Consider the following 22,118-nt stretch of genomic DNA (forward strand, 5'->3'; position numbering starts at 1 on the left):
ATATTTCGGCAGAGCAGCAGTTCAGCCCCGTCCTGGAGTGTGTTCGGTAGAAGCTCCTATACTGCAGCTCTTCGAAACTCTCCTGCAAGGCATGCTCTAGTGGTGAACCAGGTACTCCTTGCCACATCTTGGTACATCGCTTCTTGTTGGTTCTTTCACCGAGGTTGCATGGGGCAGCTACACCGATTGGTTCGGTACTTCTCTAGTAGGGATCGGATGGCACCCGAAACACCGGGGCCAGGGTGGCTTGGCAGATAGTGATTTTGCCCCAGGCACAAGGTATACTTGGCATTATTGATCTTGAGATGCAAAGTAGAGCCCTCTTGGGCAAGCTGATAGCGCAAGGCCTCACCCCGGGGGTGGAGCCTTGGAAGCTCCTACTACAATGGGGGCTTCTTGGGACACGCCTCGCATTGGGGGCCAGTGGCAGCAGTCCTATAGGTGGATTTTCTTCGAGGCTCCGCTAATAGGGAAGGGTTCTCCACTGATGCGGAGCCTCTACGGAGTGTGGTAGAGATTGGCAGGACTCATCCGGGCTAGGATGTCTTGCAGAGAGGAGTTTGAGAGACAGCCGCTCATCTGGCACCCGGAGGTCAGAGACTCAAAGGGGCACATGCTTGGGCATCGGACTCATATCGGGTGGACACAATGGGACAGTGGACCGGCCAGATCCTTCGGGACTTGGAGATGACTTCCCAGAGAGACAAAGGCTCGTAGACAAGCTCTCTCTTATCTCCGATAAGCAAGCACCAGGATATAGGAGATTGACGAGGCGATCCTGGACTCTTGGCGGGAGGGATTACGGAGCCCTTGGACCCCCCATTGCTGGTCAAGACAATTGTCACACTTAGCCAGCCTGGGCAACCAGCTGACCAGGCTGGCCGACGGCTGTAACCCGACCTGTAGGTCGGGTCATTGAATGGTTAGGGGCCTGGTTGCCCCCCCCCCCATGTTTCAACCACCTGGCAGCAGCAAAAGAGCCCAGGGGCAGGCCTAAACTGTCCTACACCCCCTGCAACAGCCGCAATCAGTGCCTCTCGAAGGTGGCCTGCAAACAGGCCCAAAGGACCTCTGACCTGAGCTGTACAGACCCCCACAACCTGTGTCGCACCTAGGTGCAGCCTGCAAGCAGCCAGATCTGCCCCAGGGTGGATCCTCCACAAGACCCTGGCAAAGACACATGCCCAGGTACACAGCCAACCCCCACCTATTCTTTCCTCATCCTCACTCGTACTCTACAGATGATACATCAGGAGATACTAAACTTTAACAAGGGCCACTAACTGGGCACCCCTACCCACGGCTCGATGTCTATGACGGGAGTTAAATTAGGTTAAAATATCAAAAACAAAAGAAACACTCGTGTTAACACAAGGAAACAAAGATAAAGCAAAACACATATCAGAAAACAAATGAAACACCAAGGAAATAATTATTCTCATAATTTTTAAATTAGTTATTTATATAATATTTAATTGTAATAAAAACTAATAAGATAAGGAAGTGGGGAAAAATCAAAACTAAACAGGTACCTAAGAGCAGATGACATTCAAACATAGAAGAAACCTAAGAACTCAAAAGAACATGGGCTTTGAAGCTCCCCACTTCGGAATTTGATTCCAGCCAAAATTCTAAAGACCAATGACAAGATAGAGCGTAGTTTCTTCATTACTTTTCTTGTATTATAGCCTTTTTTTATGAGAGAACCTATAGAATTGTGCAATTAGACTGTTGCTAGTTTTCCATTGGGCGCCTATCCAGTTTAAATGAATTTTTGTGGAACTGTCATTCAGTTTTCAGAACATTTCTCGGTTCTAGCTGTTGCAAATATGGTAATGATAAGCCCATGTGAACTTACTTTCCGCATCTTTTTGAGAATGGCATCTTCGTAGTCATGGTAACCAGAACCAATTATATTGCCCAAACTCCCCTCTGCATGAGTGCTATTTCCTGCAGCAGCTACTGAGGCAAAGTTTTCACCTGAAGCACTCTGAGCTGCCAAAGGCACAACAAGCAAAGGATTTGCAGTATCTCCACAATGACTCTTTGTGGCAGCAACCTACTCCAGGCCAGACAGCGATCAGGATCAGAAACTATTTTCACATCACAGGTACCATAGAAGCCGAGAAGCACATTAGAAACTACACATACTGAAAGCGGCTAACAAAGCACGTCAAATTCCACAACAAGGACAGGCTAGGTCTACATTGATCATATTTACCACTTCTGCTCTTGAACTCATAACCACCAATGCAGAGCTTTTCTTATTGGCATTCTTTGGTCGAATAACAATGTCTTCAACCCTTCCAAACTGCTGGAAAATACCTTTCAATCTAACTGCAGAATAGTCACTACCTCCACTGTCTGATGGCAGCCATGATACCTTTAATATTTTTTCCTTGTCTGTGGTTTCCACTCCCTTTGCTGATGTTTTTGACTTGTCTGTGTTTGGCTGTTTATCTGATTCAGGAAACATGCCACGAGAAACCTTTTGACGACGCATGGCACGAATCCGTTCTATTTCCTCTTGCAAACGCTTGGAAGCCCTTTCTTCTTCGGCCTTTTCTTTCTGTTGGGCTTCAAAGGCACGCTCACGCTCCACTAGATCCTTCATCATCTTTCTTCGCTTGGAGCTGATCTGATTTTCTCTTTCCAATCTGGCCTTCCTGACACTGAGCAGGTCATCATAAGCTTTGCGAGCTTTTTCATCAGACAACACATCGTATGCCTTTTGTAGTTTTTGAAATTCAGCAGCTGTAAAGATAGATAGTATCAGTGTCTTCTCTGACAAGTTTGAGTGAAATGTACAAAACCAGCAGTCAGTTTTCTCAAAACATGACCAGGAAACTGTGCAACAAAATATGTAGAATGGGAAATATGGCTTGAACTCACAACCATTGTGATGCAGCTATCTTCTCATCAGATACATCTGTGACAAGCTACACAATCATTTATTCAATCAGCGCAGCAGGGTTTAATTACCTGCAAGAGGATCATCAGGCCTTTTGTCAGGGTGGCAAACCAATGCTCGAGCATGGTATGCTTTGCGTATTGCTGCAACTGAAGTGGTATTTCCCCCTTGCAGTCCAGCTGTTAGGCCGAGGATCAAGTAGTAGTCCTCCTCTTCCTCCATTGGAAAACTGCAAACAAGGAAAAAAAATTCTTCCGTCCTTGAAATCACCCCAAATGTACACAAAAAAGGAAGGTGAAAAAACAGTGGTGAAGAGACCACAGCCAGCTACTAAGATATATTGCACCATCCTTCACAACAAGATTGGTAAGCCAAAAGAACCAAAATTTTTTTCCCAGACCAGACACAAAGACCAGTAATCAAAATAACCACATAGGCATTCAAATTATCATATGCCTGTTAAAATAATCCAAGCAAAGCACAAAACAATCTTCAGCTGGGTTTGGGGGAAGGTGGGAGCATCTTCTTGCATCTTGGCAAGTAGTGCCATGCGTCAATGCTTCAATCGAAAAATACACAGCAGCTTTGACAACCGCCCTATCACATTTTATGCCTTTTTCCATGACCGCACAACTAAGTAGTAGATAATGTCAGCCATACACATTCCAGTCGATTTGTGACAATAATATCCATGTTATATCGTCATTGACCTAGAGCCAATCCATGACATATAGAAGAGAGACCCTAAAAGGTTTGAGTCTACAACACCACCAACGAAGAATAAACCGGAAGTAGCTACACAAGAACCTACTCCTAAGAAGGGAGTAGTAACACAAGAACCTACTGCAAGGTGAACAAAGGGCAAGGCAACGATATTTCAAGGCCTTGGTGAGTTTTCCCACAAGGAAAAACAAAACCATTGCTTCAATGCGGCATTTAGTCGAACTCCATAGCAGTCGACCCACGAGAACCTCCTAAAAATGGAGCAAATCCGCAAGAGCCTGCTGCAATGATGGAAGATATTGGAAACCTTAACGAAACGTTGCTACTATGGACAGAAACTCCTCACCAACAAAGGGTATGCAAGCCTAGTAACTTCCACAAATCTATCTTTAAACAGTTGGCCAACATTTTTCTCCTCCTCCTATCTGCATTTCATTTGCCAAAAGGGAAGCCCCTATCACACATCTCTTGAAGAAATATCCTTTCTTGAGAAGGATAGCTAGAGGCGGTGACTCCTCCCAAGCCCAACCCACTGCTGCCATGGATGATGTCGAAAAGGTGGGGTCTCAACCACAAGCTTGGCTGAACTATCTCCCCTTTTTGGGATCAAACAAATCCAACCCCGGCTCAACGACTGAGAAGTGAGCCTGAGACAAAGATCTCCTGACAAGCCAGCCGCAGTGGGGTGAGAATGAGCTCCCAAAAGCTCTGAAAGAATGCTGGGGGTGAAGTCATCCTCCCCAAGGCACTTCTGAGGTGGGAGGGACTTGAGGGCCTTCCAAAGCTCCTCATCAGTGAATGGTGCCTCTAACTGCCTGCTCAAGCCTGGCGGTACTACTGTCAGCACCTAATCCCACACGGCCTCTCGAGCTAGAAGAACCAAGGGAGACGACTCCTCAGATTGGAACAAATACCGATAGGAGTCTGTGGTCATCTCAAGAATCTCTTGAGGGTCCGTGTGCATCTCGCACCCACTGAAGCTGCGTCTTAGCTAAACATGGACCAACGGTCTAGAAGAACCGCCTGGTCATCCTGTCTCCTTGCTAAACACATTTGGCTTGGAAGGACTGGTATGAGAACTCAGCTCACCGAACCTCTATGGCCTGGAGGTCACTGCTCGCACTCTCGTACATATCACTGAGCCACAGGGAGCATAGATCTTGCTCTCTGAGTCTCTCTATGGAGACTAAGTCATGTCTCAAGGCTCTCTCTCGCTCCTACAGAGTGTGTCTCCGTCTAAGGGCCTGGGACTGGAAGCTCCTTGCTACTCCTTTGTGTCGCATCTACCATCCAAAAAGCCTACCCATCCCTAGGCCCATGCTCTGGATGTTGCCAAATCTTAGCTAGCCTACTGCACCTCCTACTGAAGTGAATCATTTGGGAAGCACGCCCCTGCAGCCCCCGCCACCTGCTGCAGCTCCCCCCGCCTCCTGCAGCGCCGCCTCCACCCCTCCTGCCTCGCCTCCTGTCTGCTGCAGCTCCCCCCACTCCACTCCAGCCATCTGCTGCTGCTCCCCCCGCCTGCTGCAGCTCCCTCTGCTGTGCCCCCTCCTCCCCTTCCACTCTGCCTCCTCCACTCCAGCCACCCCGCCACCCTTTAGCTCCCCGCCATCCTTCATCCACCCTCTCGCGATCCCTCAGCTACTCACGCTACCCCTCAGCCACCCCCGCTTGCTCTCCAGTCACCTCCCCCTTCCCTACTAGCCCCCCGCCACCCCTCAGCCTCTTTTCAGCCCCCCAGGTACCTCCCATCATGGGGAGGGAGCTCCCGCTCCTGCACTAAGACCTGCACCGAACACAGGTCAATCAAACGAAATGGGAAAAGGTGGCAAGGATACAGATAAAGCCACAAAAAAAAAACAGACACAGCTGAAACCCGAAGATGTGAACACACGATACAACCGTAGTGGACTTGGAGTGGACAGCAAAGCAAAGGCGCGGCCCACTTCCGCCTCAGCTTCAGCCACAGCCTCAGCTTCAGCTTCAGCTTCAGTCTCGGTCTCAGCTACATCCTCATACTCAGCTTCAGCGCCAGCCTCAGCTTCAGCCTCAGTGTCAGCTCTAGTTCCAGTTCCAGCCCCTCTCTCAGCTCCAGTTCCGCCCACAGCCTCTACTACAACTACTGGCTCTGATATACCCCTACCCATGACATCAATTGTTCCATCCTCCCCTAGGAGAGAGGGGTTGTCACTGACATCATCTCTCCCTTCTTCTCCCGCTACAATTCTCTCTCCGATTATGACACCTACTTTGGAGGGGTCATACACTGTTCCGCACTACTCGACCTTTCTCTCTTCCGTGCCTCTCAGTCAGCCCACACTCCCTCACCCTGCTGGGATCGCCTCATCATCCCCATACCGCACCCATCTTACCCAGTCATCACCCAGTCTCCAGTCTCTTACTCACCTTCAGACCACATTCCTATCAGTTTCCGTTAGAGCACGGACGAGATGACCCATTAGAGGCTTGGGAGTATTTGTTGATGGAGGTCCAGAGCATCCGAGAGCAAGCTGTCACGCTTCGCACAGGAGCAGACACGTTTCACTTAGGAACAAGCACGACTCATATAGGAGCAATCTCAGGCTATCCGAGCCTAGGCTGATCTTATTTAGGGGCTCAGACACTAGATCTCACAGCTCCGACAGGAGGTCACTACTGTACGTACAGTCCCAAGAAGCACCCCAGTGGTGGAGGCACAAATTGCGAGCATGCAATCTGCCAATCGAGGAGACGTCCAGATGGGTCGACGTAGCCAAATGAGAACCTACAAGGGTAACCGTTTCGGCTACCCTCTTGGAGCAGCAACAGAGAGCCAGCAAGGCTCTCAACATCAGAGTACGTGGGATTCCCCGCACTGAGGCTACCCCGATGGCAGATGCACAGGTCTTCGTGACCACTACCCTAGGGGCAACTGAGCACAAGATTGAGAGAGCGTGGCAGGTTGGGAGGGACCCCAACCGAGAGCAACCCCTTATCATCCGGTTCCATGATGCCTAGGCACGGCTTTCGGCTTTGCATCGTAGGTCAGCCTTACAAGACCAGCCAGCAATCTCCATGGACGAGGACCTCACTCCACTACAGGTTGAGGAGAGGCGTTTCCTATTGCAGCAGTAGGATCAGGCCCGCAAAGAGGGAAAGTGGACAGTAGTACGGGACGGACGACTCCTAACAGGCCCAGTCGGGCACCCACCTCTCCTCCCGCATAGGGGGGCGGGGTCTATGAGACCCAGACATCCGAGACCCTATCTTGTACCATCTAGAACTGTAATGGTACCTTATGGTTAGAACCAGGGAACTTCTCGGAATCCCATACAGGTCACGACATAGTCTTTTACACAGAGACACATCAGAGTCCAGAGCGCCCACTACCAGTAGTCAGCGGGTATATATGGGAGTCTGCCTACAGAGATGAGACAAGGGATACAGGAGGGGTTTGAGGATCAGAAGAGTCGCAGTCCTTTACAGGTCCACACTTTTGGGGACCATCTTAGTGGAGCAGAGAGATCCACACTCCAGGTTTCTCTGAATTCGAATCCGACACGTGGATAGCCGAGATTTGTTTATCGTAGTTTGCTACTTCCCCCCGAGACCTTCCGCTTTGCCAGAGATATTCGAGGGGAGGATGAGACATCCCCATTTGCTGCTCTGTATCAGTCCATCGTTGACTTCTCTAGCCGCGGGGAAGTCCTCTTAGTTGGGGACTTCAACGCGAGAACATGCGCTTGTCAGGCACCACTCCTCGACTTCAGGGATGATTCCACTCTACTGCTAGACATTGACCTTGAGGAGGCAGGTATGCTATGAGTTTCGGCTGATAGACGAGGACCGCTCACATCCTATGGGCAGGCCCTATTAGACCTCGACAGGATGCATGATCTCATTATTTATAATGGTCTTGACAGATGGCCCGCATCAAGTGGCTTCACTTGCTTTCAACATGGGGGAGGCTTCAGTGTTGTGGACTACATCATGGGATTCCCTGCCTTCACATCTTGCATCACTGACTTTACCATAGCACGTCTCCCTCTAGGGGCCGACCATACCTATCTTTTCTTTAGCATTTCTACTTCCCGCCGCACATTACTTTCGACCCCGTTGAGCTCTTACTCCACTTACCATGATATACGCTTTGATCGCGATCACTCACCTACTTACTCTGGCCGTCTATACATACTTCTCGCATACATTGACTTTATACCCTTACTAAAAGACCGTGCTGCCCTAGTCACTTGCTCACTACACGAGGCCGCTCTTCACGCCTTTCCCCACACTTCCACCCACCCACCACCTCCTAGGACCGTACCCTATAATAGCTCGTACGATGATGAGTGTAAGGCTTTACGCCATCAGCTCAGATTCGAAACAAAAAACAGCCTTCCGAGCAAACCAGAGACACTATGCGAGTACCGCCGTTTGGTACGCAGGAAGAAACTTGACTTCGTGCGTCGGAACGAGGAGCTACTAAACATTCTGTTCAGTAACAACTCTAAGGAATTCTGGCGGAGATTTCTATAGGGACGGTCCCCCCCATCACTCACTCACACTCAGGTGTGGTCTAATTATGCACGCACGCTCTATGATATCCCAAATCAGCCAACCCCTAACCTATCACATATGCCATGCCCCACATCCTGCACCCTCTTCACTAAGGGGGGGTAAAGGATGCCGTAATGAAACTTCATAATGGCCGAGCAAAGGATCATGAGGGACTATGCACTAAGTTTATTGCATATGGGATTAACCTCCAAGCCCCGATCTTAGCCAAGCTATTTAATGAAGCCGTTTGCTTGGGGTTTCCACGCACCTGGACCATCAACACTATCTCACCCATCCACAAGGCAGAGGATCCCATGAACCCGGAGAACTACAAGACCATCATGATTGGACATGTCATGTCCAAGATTTATGCATGAGTACTTGATTCTGAGGTCAGCAAATTTGCGGAGTGTCGAGGACTCAAAGCAACGAGACAAGCCGGTTTCAGGCGGGATCATGGGACCATGGACCACATTCTCACGCTCAGATGTATCATCAAGGAGGCGAGGGCACGGAAGCAGAGGGTTTACTATTGCTTTGTGGACTTCCGCAAGGCATTCGACACCGTTCCGAGAGCCGCCTCATACGATGCCTACAGGATCTCGGTTACGACTAGGATATCATTTGGGCTGTCATGGCACTTTATGAGCGAGTTTCAAGCAGAGTCCGAACAGGATCTGGATGGACAGACGAGATCATGAGCACGATCGGGGTCAAACAAGGATGCCCATTATCACCTACCTTGTTTGGCCTCTACATCGACGAGCTCGAGACAGTGATGCACGCACAGGGTGGGGTAGGCTGCTCTCTCGCAGGCACGCTGATCCGGGTATTACAGATGGCGTGGCTCTCTTGTCTTCCTCAACAGAGGGGTTCCAGAGACACCTTGACGCACTACAATCCTTTTGTGAGTCTCATGATTTGAAGGTCAACTTGGGTAAAACCAGGTTATGATCTTCAATACATCTTGAGTCGTCATGCGCAATGAGCATTTCACATTTGATGAGTCCCCTGTTGAGATAGTTTCATCATACAGACCCACCTTCACCATGAGACCCATGATGTAGGCGCGCCTAAGCAGAGGATATGCTTCATTGGCTAGAGAGACAGTGCTTCCGCTCTCATTTTCAGGATCCACGGACCAAAGGGTTGCTTTTTGACTCCTTGGTCCGCCTTGCACAGATGTACGGCAGCCCATGCTAGGGGCCAGATTTGTTGGATACAGAGTGGGCCAGGGTGGAGCGGCTACAGGTTCTCATGTTATCACGAATGATCCGTGGTAAGCCATCTGTCCCTCACCAGATCATTCGGGCGGAGTTTGGGTCACCCCCATTACAGCTACAGGTCATTACATATCTGTACCGAGTCAAGGAGTATGGGGATTACACATCCGAACGTAGCAAGATACCATGGCTAGCACTGTCCTTTTCTATGGCACTCGCAGCAGGGAGAGATCAGAGGTGTTGGTATGCACACACAGAGAGATGGTTTGCAAGACTAGGGCTCCACATGGACAGACTACCTCCTTTCTAGTACAGCATGGACGCTCCTTTCTCTCCCCTCCTATTACATGAGGTCAACCAAGTTATCTGTGAGGATCTACTACAGCTACACACATTCTGGACTTGGTTGGGCCCGAGTGATCTTCCAGTGAAGATGAGCTTCTACAGAGATCACTTCCTACATATCACAGTGGAGGGTTTCATTGATCCACCAGGATACACGCAAATTCACCTACCCCACTCGCTGAGGATCTCCCTTGGGCAGTTCCGGGTCTCTTCACATAGACTTCGTATCGAGCAGAGCGGTTACCTAAGGAAAGGCGCATATGCACATTGTGTGACATGCAGGAGGTTGAAACAGAGGAGCACTTTATCTTCAGGTGTCCTGTTTACTATGAGATCCGAGGGCGTTTCTACTGCCTCTTCAGAGATAGTTATGGGATGTTGGCCCATGTCCTCTCCATAGCTCTTGGCTTAAAATATCAAAGCACACAACAATGCATCCTTCACCATGTTACTGCCAGATGATTACTCTCATAGTTGCCTCAAATGCCTCTACCTCTCCAAGAAGACAAGTTCTACAACCTCCACATGGTGTACAAGTGAATGCACAATTAGTTGTTCCCCTCAGCATCAACAACGCTAATAGCCAGCCGTTCGCCACCGTGAGAGCAGGCCTCCTCGCACCTTCCTCTTCCGTGACAAAGATCTTGGCCCTTTTCCGGGATTGCATGTAGAAGGCGAATCCGACTTTCACTTCCCTTGCACTGTTGACAACACCTGTTCACTGTTGGAACCCTGGAAAAGCTCCTCCTGGTTTTATGTCCTTCCCTGAAGAGGCACTTTCTTTGCCTCTAACCCCAACCCCGCTTCACAAAGCTGCTGACCACCAGCAATCTGCCCTCACAACGTCACATATAGCTGCCCTTTCAAGAAATCCAACGAGCTCTTCTTCCTCTCCTTCCCCTCCTCCGTCACCCAAAGACTGGCAGATGACTGCGACTTTTGCAGGAGTACCTGGAGCGGTGAAGATACAGCAATGCAAAGCTGTCCGATTCATGTCAAAGGTCTGCAAGCAGACTGCAGCACCCAGGGGATATTTGGAGCTGCAAAGGCAGCAACACGAGGCTGTCTGGTCCAGGAAAGAAGGCAGCAAGCAGGTCTACAGACCTGCACTGCATCCAGGGCATGTCTGGAGGTGTTCTCCAGGTCAGGACAGGTTGGAAACGGTCTGCAGACAGAGCAGCATAGCTGCGCAGCATCCCGGATTAGATTGGACATGTTTGGAGCTGATTTGGACGTTGGGGCAGTGCAGGAACATCCAGCAGACAGGAGGAGAAGTGGTGTGCTGCCACATGGCAGGTTTGCACATTCGGAGGAGTTTTGGCCTGCATGTACAAGTCGGGTAGTCTGTAGGATTAGACTGGCTTAAAAGTCTTTGCATCCATTGTATTCATTGTTTATACAAGGCCCTGTTCGCAAGAATTGCCACGCCAAGACTAGTTCTGCTCCGACATGACCCTTCCTATAGTTTTTATTCGCCAGATTCAGAAAATCTTTCAACGCTAATACTATGTTTCACCGCAATCCCGGTGAGTAAAAGCGCAACTTGCCATAAAAGAGCCAGTCAGCCCACGATCTAAATTTGATAGTCTACGATTTATTGATTTGCCAAAGTGAAAACTGTTCTAGAATTTGTGATGCAACGACTGAGGACGTCAAGGAAACGGAGTGTGACACATGAATCAAGTATAACCCTCAATCATCACAAGAAACTAAAGGCCCTTTGAATTGCTCTTCAGCTAGCACGCCAAGAATCGTTCTCCTCTGGCGTGATACCAGGACCCATGGAAGCAGAGCCAAAATCAGAAACAAAGGAGCGAATTGGGATATGCTAGCAAATAATTTTGTTTAATGTCTCGTGTCGTATCTAATTTGGCCAAATATATGAGTACTACCTCCCCTCATCGTAGCGAATCGCAATCCATGGATGGAAGTTTGCCCTTCTTTAGCTAACGGGGTCTGGGTGAATCTCTTGGGGATGCTTCTCCTCTTGGGCAGACAGGCTCGAGGTGTATTTCCGATCAGTTCACTGCTGAGGTAGTGTTCCATCCAACACCCTTGCCTTACATATAAACCTGAGCTAGTTTCCGGTGTCTATGTTCCATTTTTGTGGGAGGGTAAGCATTATTGGAAACGAAACGGAGGCGGCGATCATGTCTTGATGGTTGGAAGGATTACCGAGGATGTCAGGCGGTCTAGGGATGAGGAACCACCAGGCTTCTCATAGGCCCTGGGAAAGCCGGGAGATGGAAGTGCCATACGAATTTCCACCTACAAAGCGACACGAACTTTTTGAGGGGATGGCAAAAGCATTTGAGAGGATTGAAAAGGAGCACCTTGTTCTCTCTTGCTGGCGGTCGGTCTTCGAACGATTTCAGGGCGATTTTGATGGAGCAGTGCCCCTCTCTGTTGCCTCTCGTATATATGTTTTTGGCATGCCAAAGGCAAATGCCTATGGAAGAATAGGAGAATGTTAGAGGGGATTTAAAGGTTTTTCCTCATCTAATGGTCACGTTGTCCCATCCCCTTTGGCACACTTAGTTACATTTTCACCTTGTTGCTTATCAAGACTTGGCATACTTTTTTCCTACACTTTCTCCCTTCATTCACTCTTTCTTCTCTTTCGTATGCCTTTCTCCAAAATAATCTTTGCCATTACCGAACTCCACACCATTTTGGCCTGCCTTCAAGAATGCTAGCTGCAATATGTGTGTATGTTGTAGGTAGGCAAGCTCCTCCTATCACTACATGTACACTTTCTTTACTACAAAAGGGGGTGTGTTTCACCACTTTTTTGATTGACATATGAAGAGGGAGGGACATGTAAGTACCTCCTTCAGAAAAGAAAGGACAAGAATGAATATCCGATGTTGTTGCATTATACAATGGTGAAATGTGATGTACATGGGTTTATTATTGGCATTGCATCCTTAGTTAGTGCTTAAGTGATGACTTGGAATTCTAAGTGGTATTTTACAAGAGTGAGAAAATAAATTTCCCTTGCAGCTTTCTTAAAAGAATAAACCATATGAATATTATTTTTTTTCAGGTGGGCCTCATTCACCTTGTTTCCCCATTTGCACAAGTCCAAACATTTGTGTGTTACCAACTTTGTGAAATCCTCACTTTTATGTGGGACACATTCAAAACCAATCTAGGTTCTGTCAATACTTGACATCACAAAATGATTTCAAAGTTCTGTCAATACTTTGACATCACCGACTTCCTAAAATCCTCACTAGTATGTGGGGCACATTCAAAACCAATCTAGGTTCTGTTAATACATCACAAAACCAATTCCCTAGTGAGGGAATTTCACAATCATCGTCTTCATTGTCTCTTAAATGCATGTGACCTGCTACCATCGTACTCAACAAATCAGTGTTTGTTATGAACTATGCCCCACTTTGTTATTTACAATCATTTTCTTACTTTGCTTCTCAAAATCAAACCAAACCTTTTGACTCTTACCTTTTATTGAAACACACATCTTCATTATTGTAAGAGAGTTTTTATCGATAGTCGAATGGTCTCGAATTTAAAAAAATCATTTTAAAGGAGAAAGGTGAAAACGACACGTCCCCAAGAAATGATGAACTAAAGGACATTTGAAACCTTGAATGAAATGTAGCACAAAAATAAACATATACATGCGTCTCTCCCATTGTGTGTGTATTCACTCAATCCTCCTTGAATGGTGTGGCCTATGTGATATAATTTCTCATCCACATCTAATTCTTCAAGCATCCTTGCATCCTTGCAACTAGGTGTGTGCTTCTATATTCGTACCCCAAGTCCAAGTTTCACACTTCCCCCATCAGACGTTGTTCTTGCTTGATTCCTACCATGGAGTATGACATCAACGCGATTGAGTCCCAAATTGCCATGTGCACCTTCAGCATCATCACATCACATGCAAATTTTGAGGGCTTGATAGTCGCTCAAACTTACCTTGGATCATTTCATCTATTAAAGGGATTTGTTCACTTCAAGCGGTATTCTTTAAAGATCTATGTAAATATTTCCCTATTTTTCAAAAATAGATATGCTTAAATTGGAGAGGTATCACTGCTTGACCTACCTCAACCATTCAAGGTGTCTCCTTGGGTCCTAGATTAAGATCTTTTATTGGCTCTAGGATGATTTTTTCAATCCCTAGTCATTGTATGGTTGCTCTTAATTGTATTGACTCTATGATGATTTTTTCAATCCCTAGACATTGTATGGTTGCTCTTAATTCTTTGATTTCCCTTTTGCCTTTTTGATCTTCCATAAAGTTCTTGGGATAGATATTCTTTTGCTTAGCTATCAGCTCAACTCAATATTTCTACTTTACCTCAGTTGCAACTTGAAGTAAATCAATTTCACCCACTAGTGGGATGTTAAGCTCCACGAGGAACATTTCTACATCTTGTTGGAACTAATCCTCCAATTATAACTCTTGTGGCCTATATCACTTTGGGTTCCTATTTTGGTTTGTCAGATCGGGACCTCTGCATCCTTAGTTTGGGTAGTCATTATTTCTAATCCCTAATCATGCATGACTTTAGCATTTTTTAGCTAGGGTCATCAAAATAGCAATGGGTCAGCACAATAGCAAGGGTATACATTCTCCTCCATGGAATGAGAATTAGACTAACTATGTAGTACAAACCCCCAATGTTGATAACTACATTGGGCATCATTCCTTTGGGTAACACTCGTCCTTGGACTTGAAAATATGAAGGCTTTCAAAATTTTTAAGCCTTATCCATCGAGCACTTAGATGTAATATTGAGTCCTATCCACCATCCACAATCACCCCTTGAATATTGTGCTTCTTAATTTTCATCGTGATTACAAGTGTTGCCTCATCTACCACCGGGGTATTTATAACAAGAATTGTAGTTAGCCTATCCATTGTGCCTAAAGTTGGTTATGACATTTTTGTGAATTGTTTGGCAAAGAAGGTTATTCGATCTAGTGCTCTATGTTAATATTAATTTTGAGATCTCAAAAGATCTCTGATAGTTTTAGTGGTGTCATTTTTATTTGTCTCGTCATCTCTTGGTTGCACTTGTGTGCTCAATGATGAGGCTATTGTGAGGATTGCTTCTCATCACTAGTCTACTTGAATCTTGAATCAGGTTTCTCTATGTGCATTGCTTAGTCAGAGGTTGTTGGTTCTCAAGTAGATTGGCTTGACTCCTCTTGGAGCAATTCTTGGGGTACCTCAACCATTGGTGCTTTACCGTTTAGATTTTGGATGTCTTGGGCTACTACCTCTATTTGCTCTTTCATTATGAAAAATATATTTAGGTATGTTAATGTACTAATAATGACCAGTACTCTAAATAAATAATGTACTAATAATCACCACCACTCATAGTAGATAATTTACTAATAACAACCACTACCCATAGTAAATAATGTTCTAACAATGATCGATAGTCATATTACATAACATGAACATGCATACAAAATCTTATTACGTAAATATTTACCAAGTAATGCCCCTTCAACCCTAAGCCATCTTACGACCCAACCAACTGTATTTATTGAAGAATCCCCTCAATAGGATTATTCCATACATCAATTAGCTTAGGACACATTATCAATTAACTTAGGATTCATTGCAAACATTAATTAACATAAGCACACTATCTTTTAAAAATAAAGGCTTTTCATTTGACAATTAATTGACCTAGTCAACTTGTTACTACTCATTTGATGTACTCTATCTAATTATTTTTCTTATTTGACACATTTCCCATGTTATTTTGCTCAACCTAAGGTGTTGTTTGAGTTTGATATTACTAGTTGGTATAGATTTGATCAATCTGAGCATAGAGGATGGATTGGAGATATCTTGGTTTAAGTTTTCTTATTTTTAAGCATAGATGTGCAATTTGCCTATCAAAAATTTGAGGATTTTATATCAAATCTGTTTCTTTCCAAGCATTTGTTGCTATGGTTTCCTATTTGTAGAGGTTTTTGTGTTCAAATTCATTTCTAATGGATATGCAATAATGCCTACCATTTAGAATAATGTCTTTGGGATGTTCTTTTTATTGAGGTTAAATTGAATGGTGCCAACTATCCTTTATGGGGTCATACATGATGTGGCTGCCAAGGGCTTTTGGAACATGTCTTCTAGCATTGAAACACGTCTTGTCTTGCCATTAACGTACTATGCCCCTAAGGATTTAGAGGGCAAATCTACATATGATATGATAGTAGATCCCACCACACCTCCTACACCAAAGCAAGCACGATGGAATCATAGAGGTGCTAATGGACATGAATTGATTGCAAATTAGTGACGAGGGATATTTTCCAAAATCTTTGACCTATCAACCATGGGCATGATAAAAAAAAAGAGAGGATACATGGCAACTTTGAGGCGAAGAGCTTACCATGTGTCACAAAGAAGAAGCTCTTGGATGGAGGCTTGGAGAGGGGAGGAGGTGGAAAGACAAGAGGTAGGATTTGAGTGGGGAGGAGGTGGAAAGGCAAGAGGAAGATTTGGGAGGAAGAAGGAGACAGATGGTCAATGCAATGGAGGAGATGGAATTTCAACTTTAGGGGGAAGGAGGAGATTGAAGGTTAATGTAATAAAAGGAGGAGATGGAAGGTCTCAAAGCTATGGGTTAAGAGTTAGCCAAAATTTCAAAAGCCAATCCAAGCATGCAAGGTGAATTGATTAGCAATTTAGAATGCATGTGCCAAAAGGAGCCTCTCTCTCTATATATATGTGTGTGTGTGTGTGTGTGTGTGTGTGTGTGTGTTTTTGAGGGGGGGGGCACTTGCTATATGCCTATGTATATATGTGTGTATATGCACATATATATACATTTGTATGTCACAGATGTGCACACATGCTCATGTGTATGTATGCTATGAGAGAGCTCTCCGAATAAGTTGAATTGTGTTTGTTGAGTATAGAGCAAAGACAACAAATTCAAAAGGATACAATAGATCTACATAGAGCTCCCCTAATAGATTGAATTGCGTTTGTTGAGTAAATTGGGTTATATGAAACTTGAATTTTTGTTTATTGATATTTTAAAATCCCACCTTGAGACCCAGCAGAGCGGGTCTCTAACCCGTTGTAGACGGGTGTGCGACTCGTTTATTATAAGGCAAGACTACCAAGGGGGCATGGGATGTTCTTGCAAGTCAATACCATGTGCATAATGAAGTATGGGTTGCATATTCACTAAGGCATGAGTCCTTATACATGTAGGAAGGAGACAGAACAAGTTTCTCACTAAAATTAAGGAATTCAAAGAGTAACCAATGTGGATAGTTAATTGGATCCCATGGTTCTCAGTGAATTGCTAAACACTTATTAGGAATTTTCCTCTACTGTTAGGTTCCTGATGACATGTATTTCTAATTCCCTCACATTTGATGAGCTAGTTTCAATGCTCTTGGAGGAAGAGCAATCATGGTAGAACAAGTTAGTGTTGCCCATTAGGGATCAAGCTTTTGTTGCTACTTAAAGAGGCAAGGGAAAAGCCTCATCACATGGGGGTAGCAATCCCAAGCATGAGTTAGCCCATTCTTCCAGCAAGGATGCCAATAAAGAGGGTGAGAAATTTAAGAAGAAAGGGAAATTCAATTAATATCGTAAGCCTAATCATTACATTAATGAGCATAGAATGAGGCTTGAGAAGGAGAAGTAGAAGGAAGCTGGAATGGTAGTGACAAATGTAGTAGCATCTACTAGATAACAAGACTTTATTCGGCCTTTGTCGTATAATGCAAATATAAATCCTTCTATTTATGATGTATGTCTTTAAGTTTCAAATGTTCATGTTTGGTATTTTTATAGTGGTGCTAGAAAGCTCGTCACTTCACAACATCATTTTTTTTCTTCACTTGCATCTCCTCCTCAGGGAAGTATAGTTACACGAGTAAACAACTCCTTGTAGAAATTACCCAACAGAGGGTACACATAGTGGAAGACTGATAGTAATGCCCAGGAGCTCACACAGTGTGTGTGTGGGGTGTGGAATCACAAACTTCTTAACTTATGTGCATAGATGTGCAAGCCAGTAAGTAGACAATGCTCACAGACAAATATAGAAGCAACTCTTTATATTTCTGTCTGTCCACAAAGTAGGATAGGATATAATATCACAAGGTTCTCCTACTAGATGCCAAGCACTTCTAGATCTCTGATCCCGCGTGCTCCACCTCGAGCATATGTAGACTCTCTGTCTAGATCCCTTCCACCTTGCTATTCGAAAGCCAGCCTAAGTGGGCAACACTGCTAGCTTAGTATGCAGCTTGTTCTGGGTCACCTTCACCTCCTAAATGTAGGCCCAAGGAAGGTCCTTCTGCTAGTCCTATCTATTGGTTGAGGGCTGCTCCTTTGTGCTGCCCATGTAGCAACCTAATCCCCCATGCTCTCCTCATATGGGGGCTTACAGATGGGGAGGTGACCGTTCCAACACCCCCTCTCACCGACACATCCAGGCCCAATGCCAACACGTTGATGATGATGCTCCAGTACTCCCTGGTCATCGTCTAGAACTTTTCGATGTCGAAATCTTTTCTTGGCTTCTCATCCAGTGGCTCCTGCTCCACTAGGCCTGGTTCGACTTTTGCACACCATCCTGGTACACATGTCCATCTTTGGTAGCACCTCCTGGCACTACCATCTTCAGTCACATTCTTGCCTTTGAACTCGAGCAATCCAACCGTAACAATATTCCAATTGTCCCCCTCATAATGAATGAACAACTTGGCGTCTTCTAGGCACCATGCTCTGAGGGTCTGTAACAAGAGAACATCTCCGGATCACTTAGACCACGAACTTCAAATGCACCTAATTGAACCTGAGTCACCCTCCATCTCGCAAGGGCACTATCCTCCAGTCGTGGAAGTTGATTCCCAAGAGCTTCTGAATCAGGGTCGTCCTTCAACAAGGTCCCTGCCTTCAAGCTCCCACACTTGTGGGCCTCCTACTTGGGCTTTGATACCATGTTAGAAATTACCCAACAAAGGGTATGCACAATGAAAGACTGATAGTAATGCCCAAGAGCTCACACAGTGTGTGTGTGGGGTGTGGAATCACAAACTTCTTAATTTATGTGCATAGATGTGCAAGCCAGTAAATAGACAATGCTCACAGACAAATATAGAAGCAACTCTTTATATTTCCATCCATCCACAAAGTAGGATAGGATACAATACCAACAAGTTCTCCTACTAGATGCTAAGCACTTTTAGATCTCTGAGCTTGCATGCTCCACCTCGAGCATATGTATGTAGACTCTCTATCTAGATCCCATCCACCTTGCTGTCCGGAAGCCAGCCTAGGTGGGCAGCACCTCTAGCTTAGTCTATAGCTTGTTCTAGGTCACCTTCACCTCTTGAATGTAGGCCCAAGGTAGGTCCTTCTGCTAGTCCTATCTGCTGGTTGAGGGCTACTCCAAGTGATATGTTATGAGGCCAAATGTTACTCCTTTTATAGGCCCAAGGGGCCCTGAAATGGACCGACTTGGTAGGGCTGATCCCTAGGTCTGTTTGGGTCGATCAGTCTACCCCCTCCTAGTCTGTAAACCGACTTTGGTTGGGGGTTGTTCCACAGACCCACCTGGCCATGTGGTAGCCCGCCATAGGTGTAGGCCTCTGTCCTTTGACTTGCCCTGTTCCAGCCTTGTTGCAGGCTCCATACAAGGCCCAAAGGCCCTGCCATGGAGGCGCCTTTGGCCACTTCAGATCTTGCCCTCTGTTAGGCTTCTAGCAGCCTTGTTCTCCATCAAAGAAGCCTTTGTACAGCCCCGTATGGCCTTCACTATATGGGCCCATTATACGAGGGCTGTACGGAGGCTTCTTTGATGGAGAACAAAGAAGTTTCCATCAGCACGCCCTTCACAGGGCCCCCGTACACCTGTCTTGAAGCTCTTTCTTGCTAGGCCAGATTTAGGGCTACATGCCCTCGCCATAGTTCCTGCACAATGTCTCCTTTCTGCTGCCCATGTAGCAGTCTAATCATGCCTTGGTCTACCTCTCCCATGCTCTCCTCATATGGGGGCTTACAAATGGGGAGGTGACCATTCCAACACTCCTCTTATTTGGTAGAAGGAGTTGGTGAGGTTGGTCTCATTGCTACAAATTGTGAGACAATTACATTCTCAAATGTTCTATTTGTTCTTCAAATAAAGAGGAACCTAATATAAGTTTAGCCATTGCTAGGATAGGACTAGTGGTGAAGTTCGTGGATAAAAGATGCATGCATCATGATAAGAATGATGGTGACAAATGACTACCTTGGCCACATTTTGCCATTGCCTTGAAAAGCTAAACAAATATGGGATATTGACACATGATGCATGATCACATTACTATCATAGATGCTATGACAGATATAGTGCATGATTTGATCATTTGAATTTTGGTATTATAGTATATTTGAAAAGGCAAAATACCGTATTAGAGTTGCCACATCTCGAGCCCCTTTTTAAGCATGTTTGTCAGGGGTGCATTTTGGGCAAAATGAAATGGGAATCATTCCCAAAGGATGGATTATTAAGGCTATTAGAAAATTATAGTTGATGCATAGTGATGTATAAGGTCCAATGGGGACACTATCTATTGGGGGATACCTCTATTTTGTGACCTTCATCAATGGTTACTCAAGATTTAATTGGGTATATCCAATTAGGAAGGAATTTGAGGCTTCAATGTACTTTCACCACTATGTTTTCATGCCTAAAAATGTGCCAACATGCAAGGTTGGTGCCCTTCATAAAGATTACGGTCGGGGGGGGGGAGGGAGCAAAGGAGTATATGTTAAAGGTGTTTCATGCATCTATGTTCCTTGCAATAGCACTTGATTAGGGTAGGGGGGGAGGCCTTTCATATAGATTAGGGTAGAGGGGGGGAGGAGTATACATTAAAGGCATTTCATGCATATATGTTTCTTGCAATTGATGCACTCTTTGATGATGCATTGTCTCATATCAACCACTTGTGCACCCTTTAACTCCTCACCCTCACCATCTTATAGAAGATTACTATCGTCAATTATCGTGTAAGGCCTTGTGGTATTCAAGAGGTGCTCAAACCTAGCTTGTGTGCTTAAGAATGTCAAAGTCCCGAAGGTCTCCATTACACCCATAAGCGAGATGTCATCTATGTGGATGATACCCACAAACCTTTGACTCCATAACAAACCTCTGCAATGGCATCCTTAAGATTAACCATCTCTATCATATTTAAGAATGACAGTAATACAAACTGTCATAGAGGGACTATGGTTTCCATTGCACCTCACATAGCCCTCCTACCCCCTGCCTCCTCTCTCTCTCTCTCTCTCTCTCTCTCACACACACACACACACACACTTACTATCCCTTCCTCCATTGGTTTGGCCACTTGCTCATTAGATCTTCCCCCGTCAAACCCCCCCCCTTCCAAACCCCTCTTTCAATTTCTCTCCTTGTTCGGTAATCTCTCTTAAATTCCAATATTTTTCCCGCTATATTTTCCCTTAATCCCCCTAATTTTTCCCTTTTTCTTAAACATAAATTTTATGTAATTATTTGTAAATATTACTTCTAAACCTTATCACTTTTTCATTTTTCTTCCTTCCCTTCTCTTAACATACTTCTACACACTTCTAGTGATCATACCATTACTCCAAATGACTTTGAATTCATAATTTTTATAATGCTCCGTAAGTCAGTGTTTAAGTGTTTATTTTTATTGTGACTCCGATAACAAGGGAGGGGTGTTCATGACACCTATCTTCCCAACTAAGGTTTAACTGGTTTTCACCATGTTTTTCTTGTTGGATGGTGGCAGGTAGGCAGAGTCCCCACTTTTATTGAGTCCCCTCTTCAATAAAAGTGATGCTTGCCAGGACTTATCCAAGCTCAACTTTTATATAGTTTCTACAAAGTCATTTCTACAAAAGGGCCCACTACTAGTTTCCTTTATAAATAGGGATTCACCGACTTGTGCAAACTTTTTCGTTAATGCAATTAGTCCTATTTCATTGTCTAGCTTCACTCTTTTGTCTTTTCACTATGCAAAGGGGTGTTGTAAAATTTTCCACACATAGGTCGTTTCCCCTACAACTCTGGATGGTTGCACATAGTACACTTAAGTCATTAAGGCTGTTTTGGCTTCTTGACTCCCTTCTTTAACTTGTTCTTTATTTGTTTTATTTTTTTCTAATAAACATCTTTCTAATCCCTCTCTTGTCCTTGCAGAATTATTCATCAGATGTCACACTCTGAATCTAAAACTCTCTACAACCCTACCCTGATTTCGGCTCCCACCTCCCAAACAATACATTTAAGTTGTTATGGCTTTTTGGCCTTTTGACTCCTTTCATGTCTCTTTTAGAAACACTATTTTATTACACTTACCTTGTTAATTTTTTC

General features: G+C 45.2%; 1 protein-coding gene across 3 annotated transcripts in view; it reads right to left on the minus strand.

Annotated features, from left to right (window-relative positions):
- The window catches only part of LOC147882747 (uncharacterized), a 33,912-nt gene extending 21,776 nt beyond the window's left edge, over window positions 1-12,136 (minus strand). The window contains exons 1-5 of one of the 3 annotated variants that reach the window (XM_087400879.1): window positions 12,072-12,089; window positions 11,914-12,006; window positions 2,983-3,140; window positions 2,222-2,754; window positions 1,859-2,059 (exon numbers count right to left, since the gene is read on the minus strand). In XM_087400879.1, coding sequence (XP_087257005.1) covers window positions 1,859-2,059; window positions 2,222-2,754; window positions 2,983-3,133 — 885 coding nt within the window. In that variant the 5' untranslated portion in view covers window positions 3,134-3,140; window positions 11,914-12,006; window positions 12,072-12,089. Of the gene's footprint in view, window positions 1-1,858; window positions 2,060-2,221; window positions 2,755-2,982; window positions 3,141-11,913; window positions 12,051-12,071 lie in introns of those variants that run through there. The other 2 variants (XM_087400877.1, XM_087400878.1) reach the window with 2 other exon arrangements.
- Between the last annotated feature and the right edge of the window lie 9,982 nt (window positions 12,137-22,118).

This window comes from Dipteris shenzhenensis, chromosome 29, assembly GCF_047967505.1.
Source record: "Dipteris shenzhenensis isolate YYH24624 ecotype China chromosome 29, Dip_SZ_1.0, whole genome shotgun sequence".
NCBI classification, from domain to species: Eukaryota; Viridiplantae; Streptophyta; class Polypodiopsida; order Gleicheniales; family Dipteridaceae; genus Dipteris; species Dipteris shenzhenensis.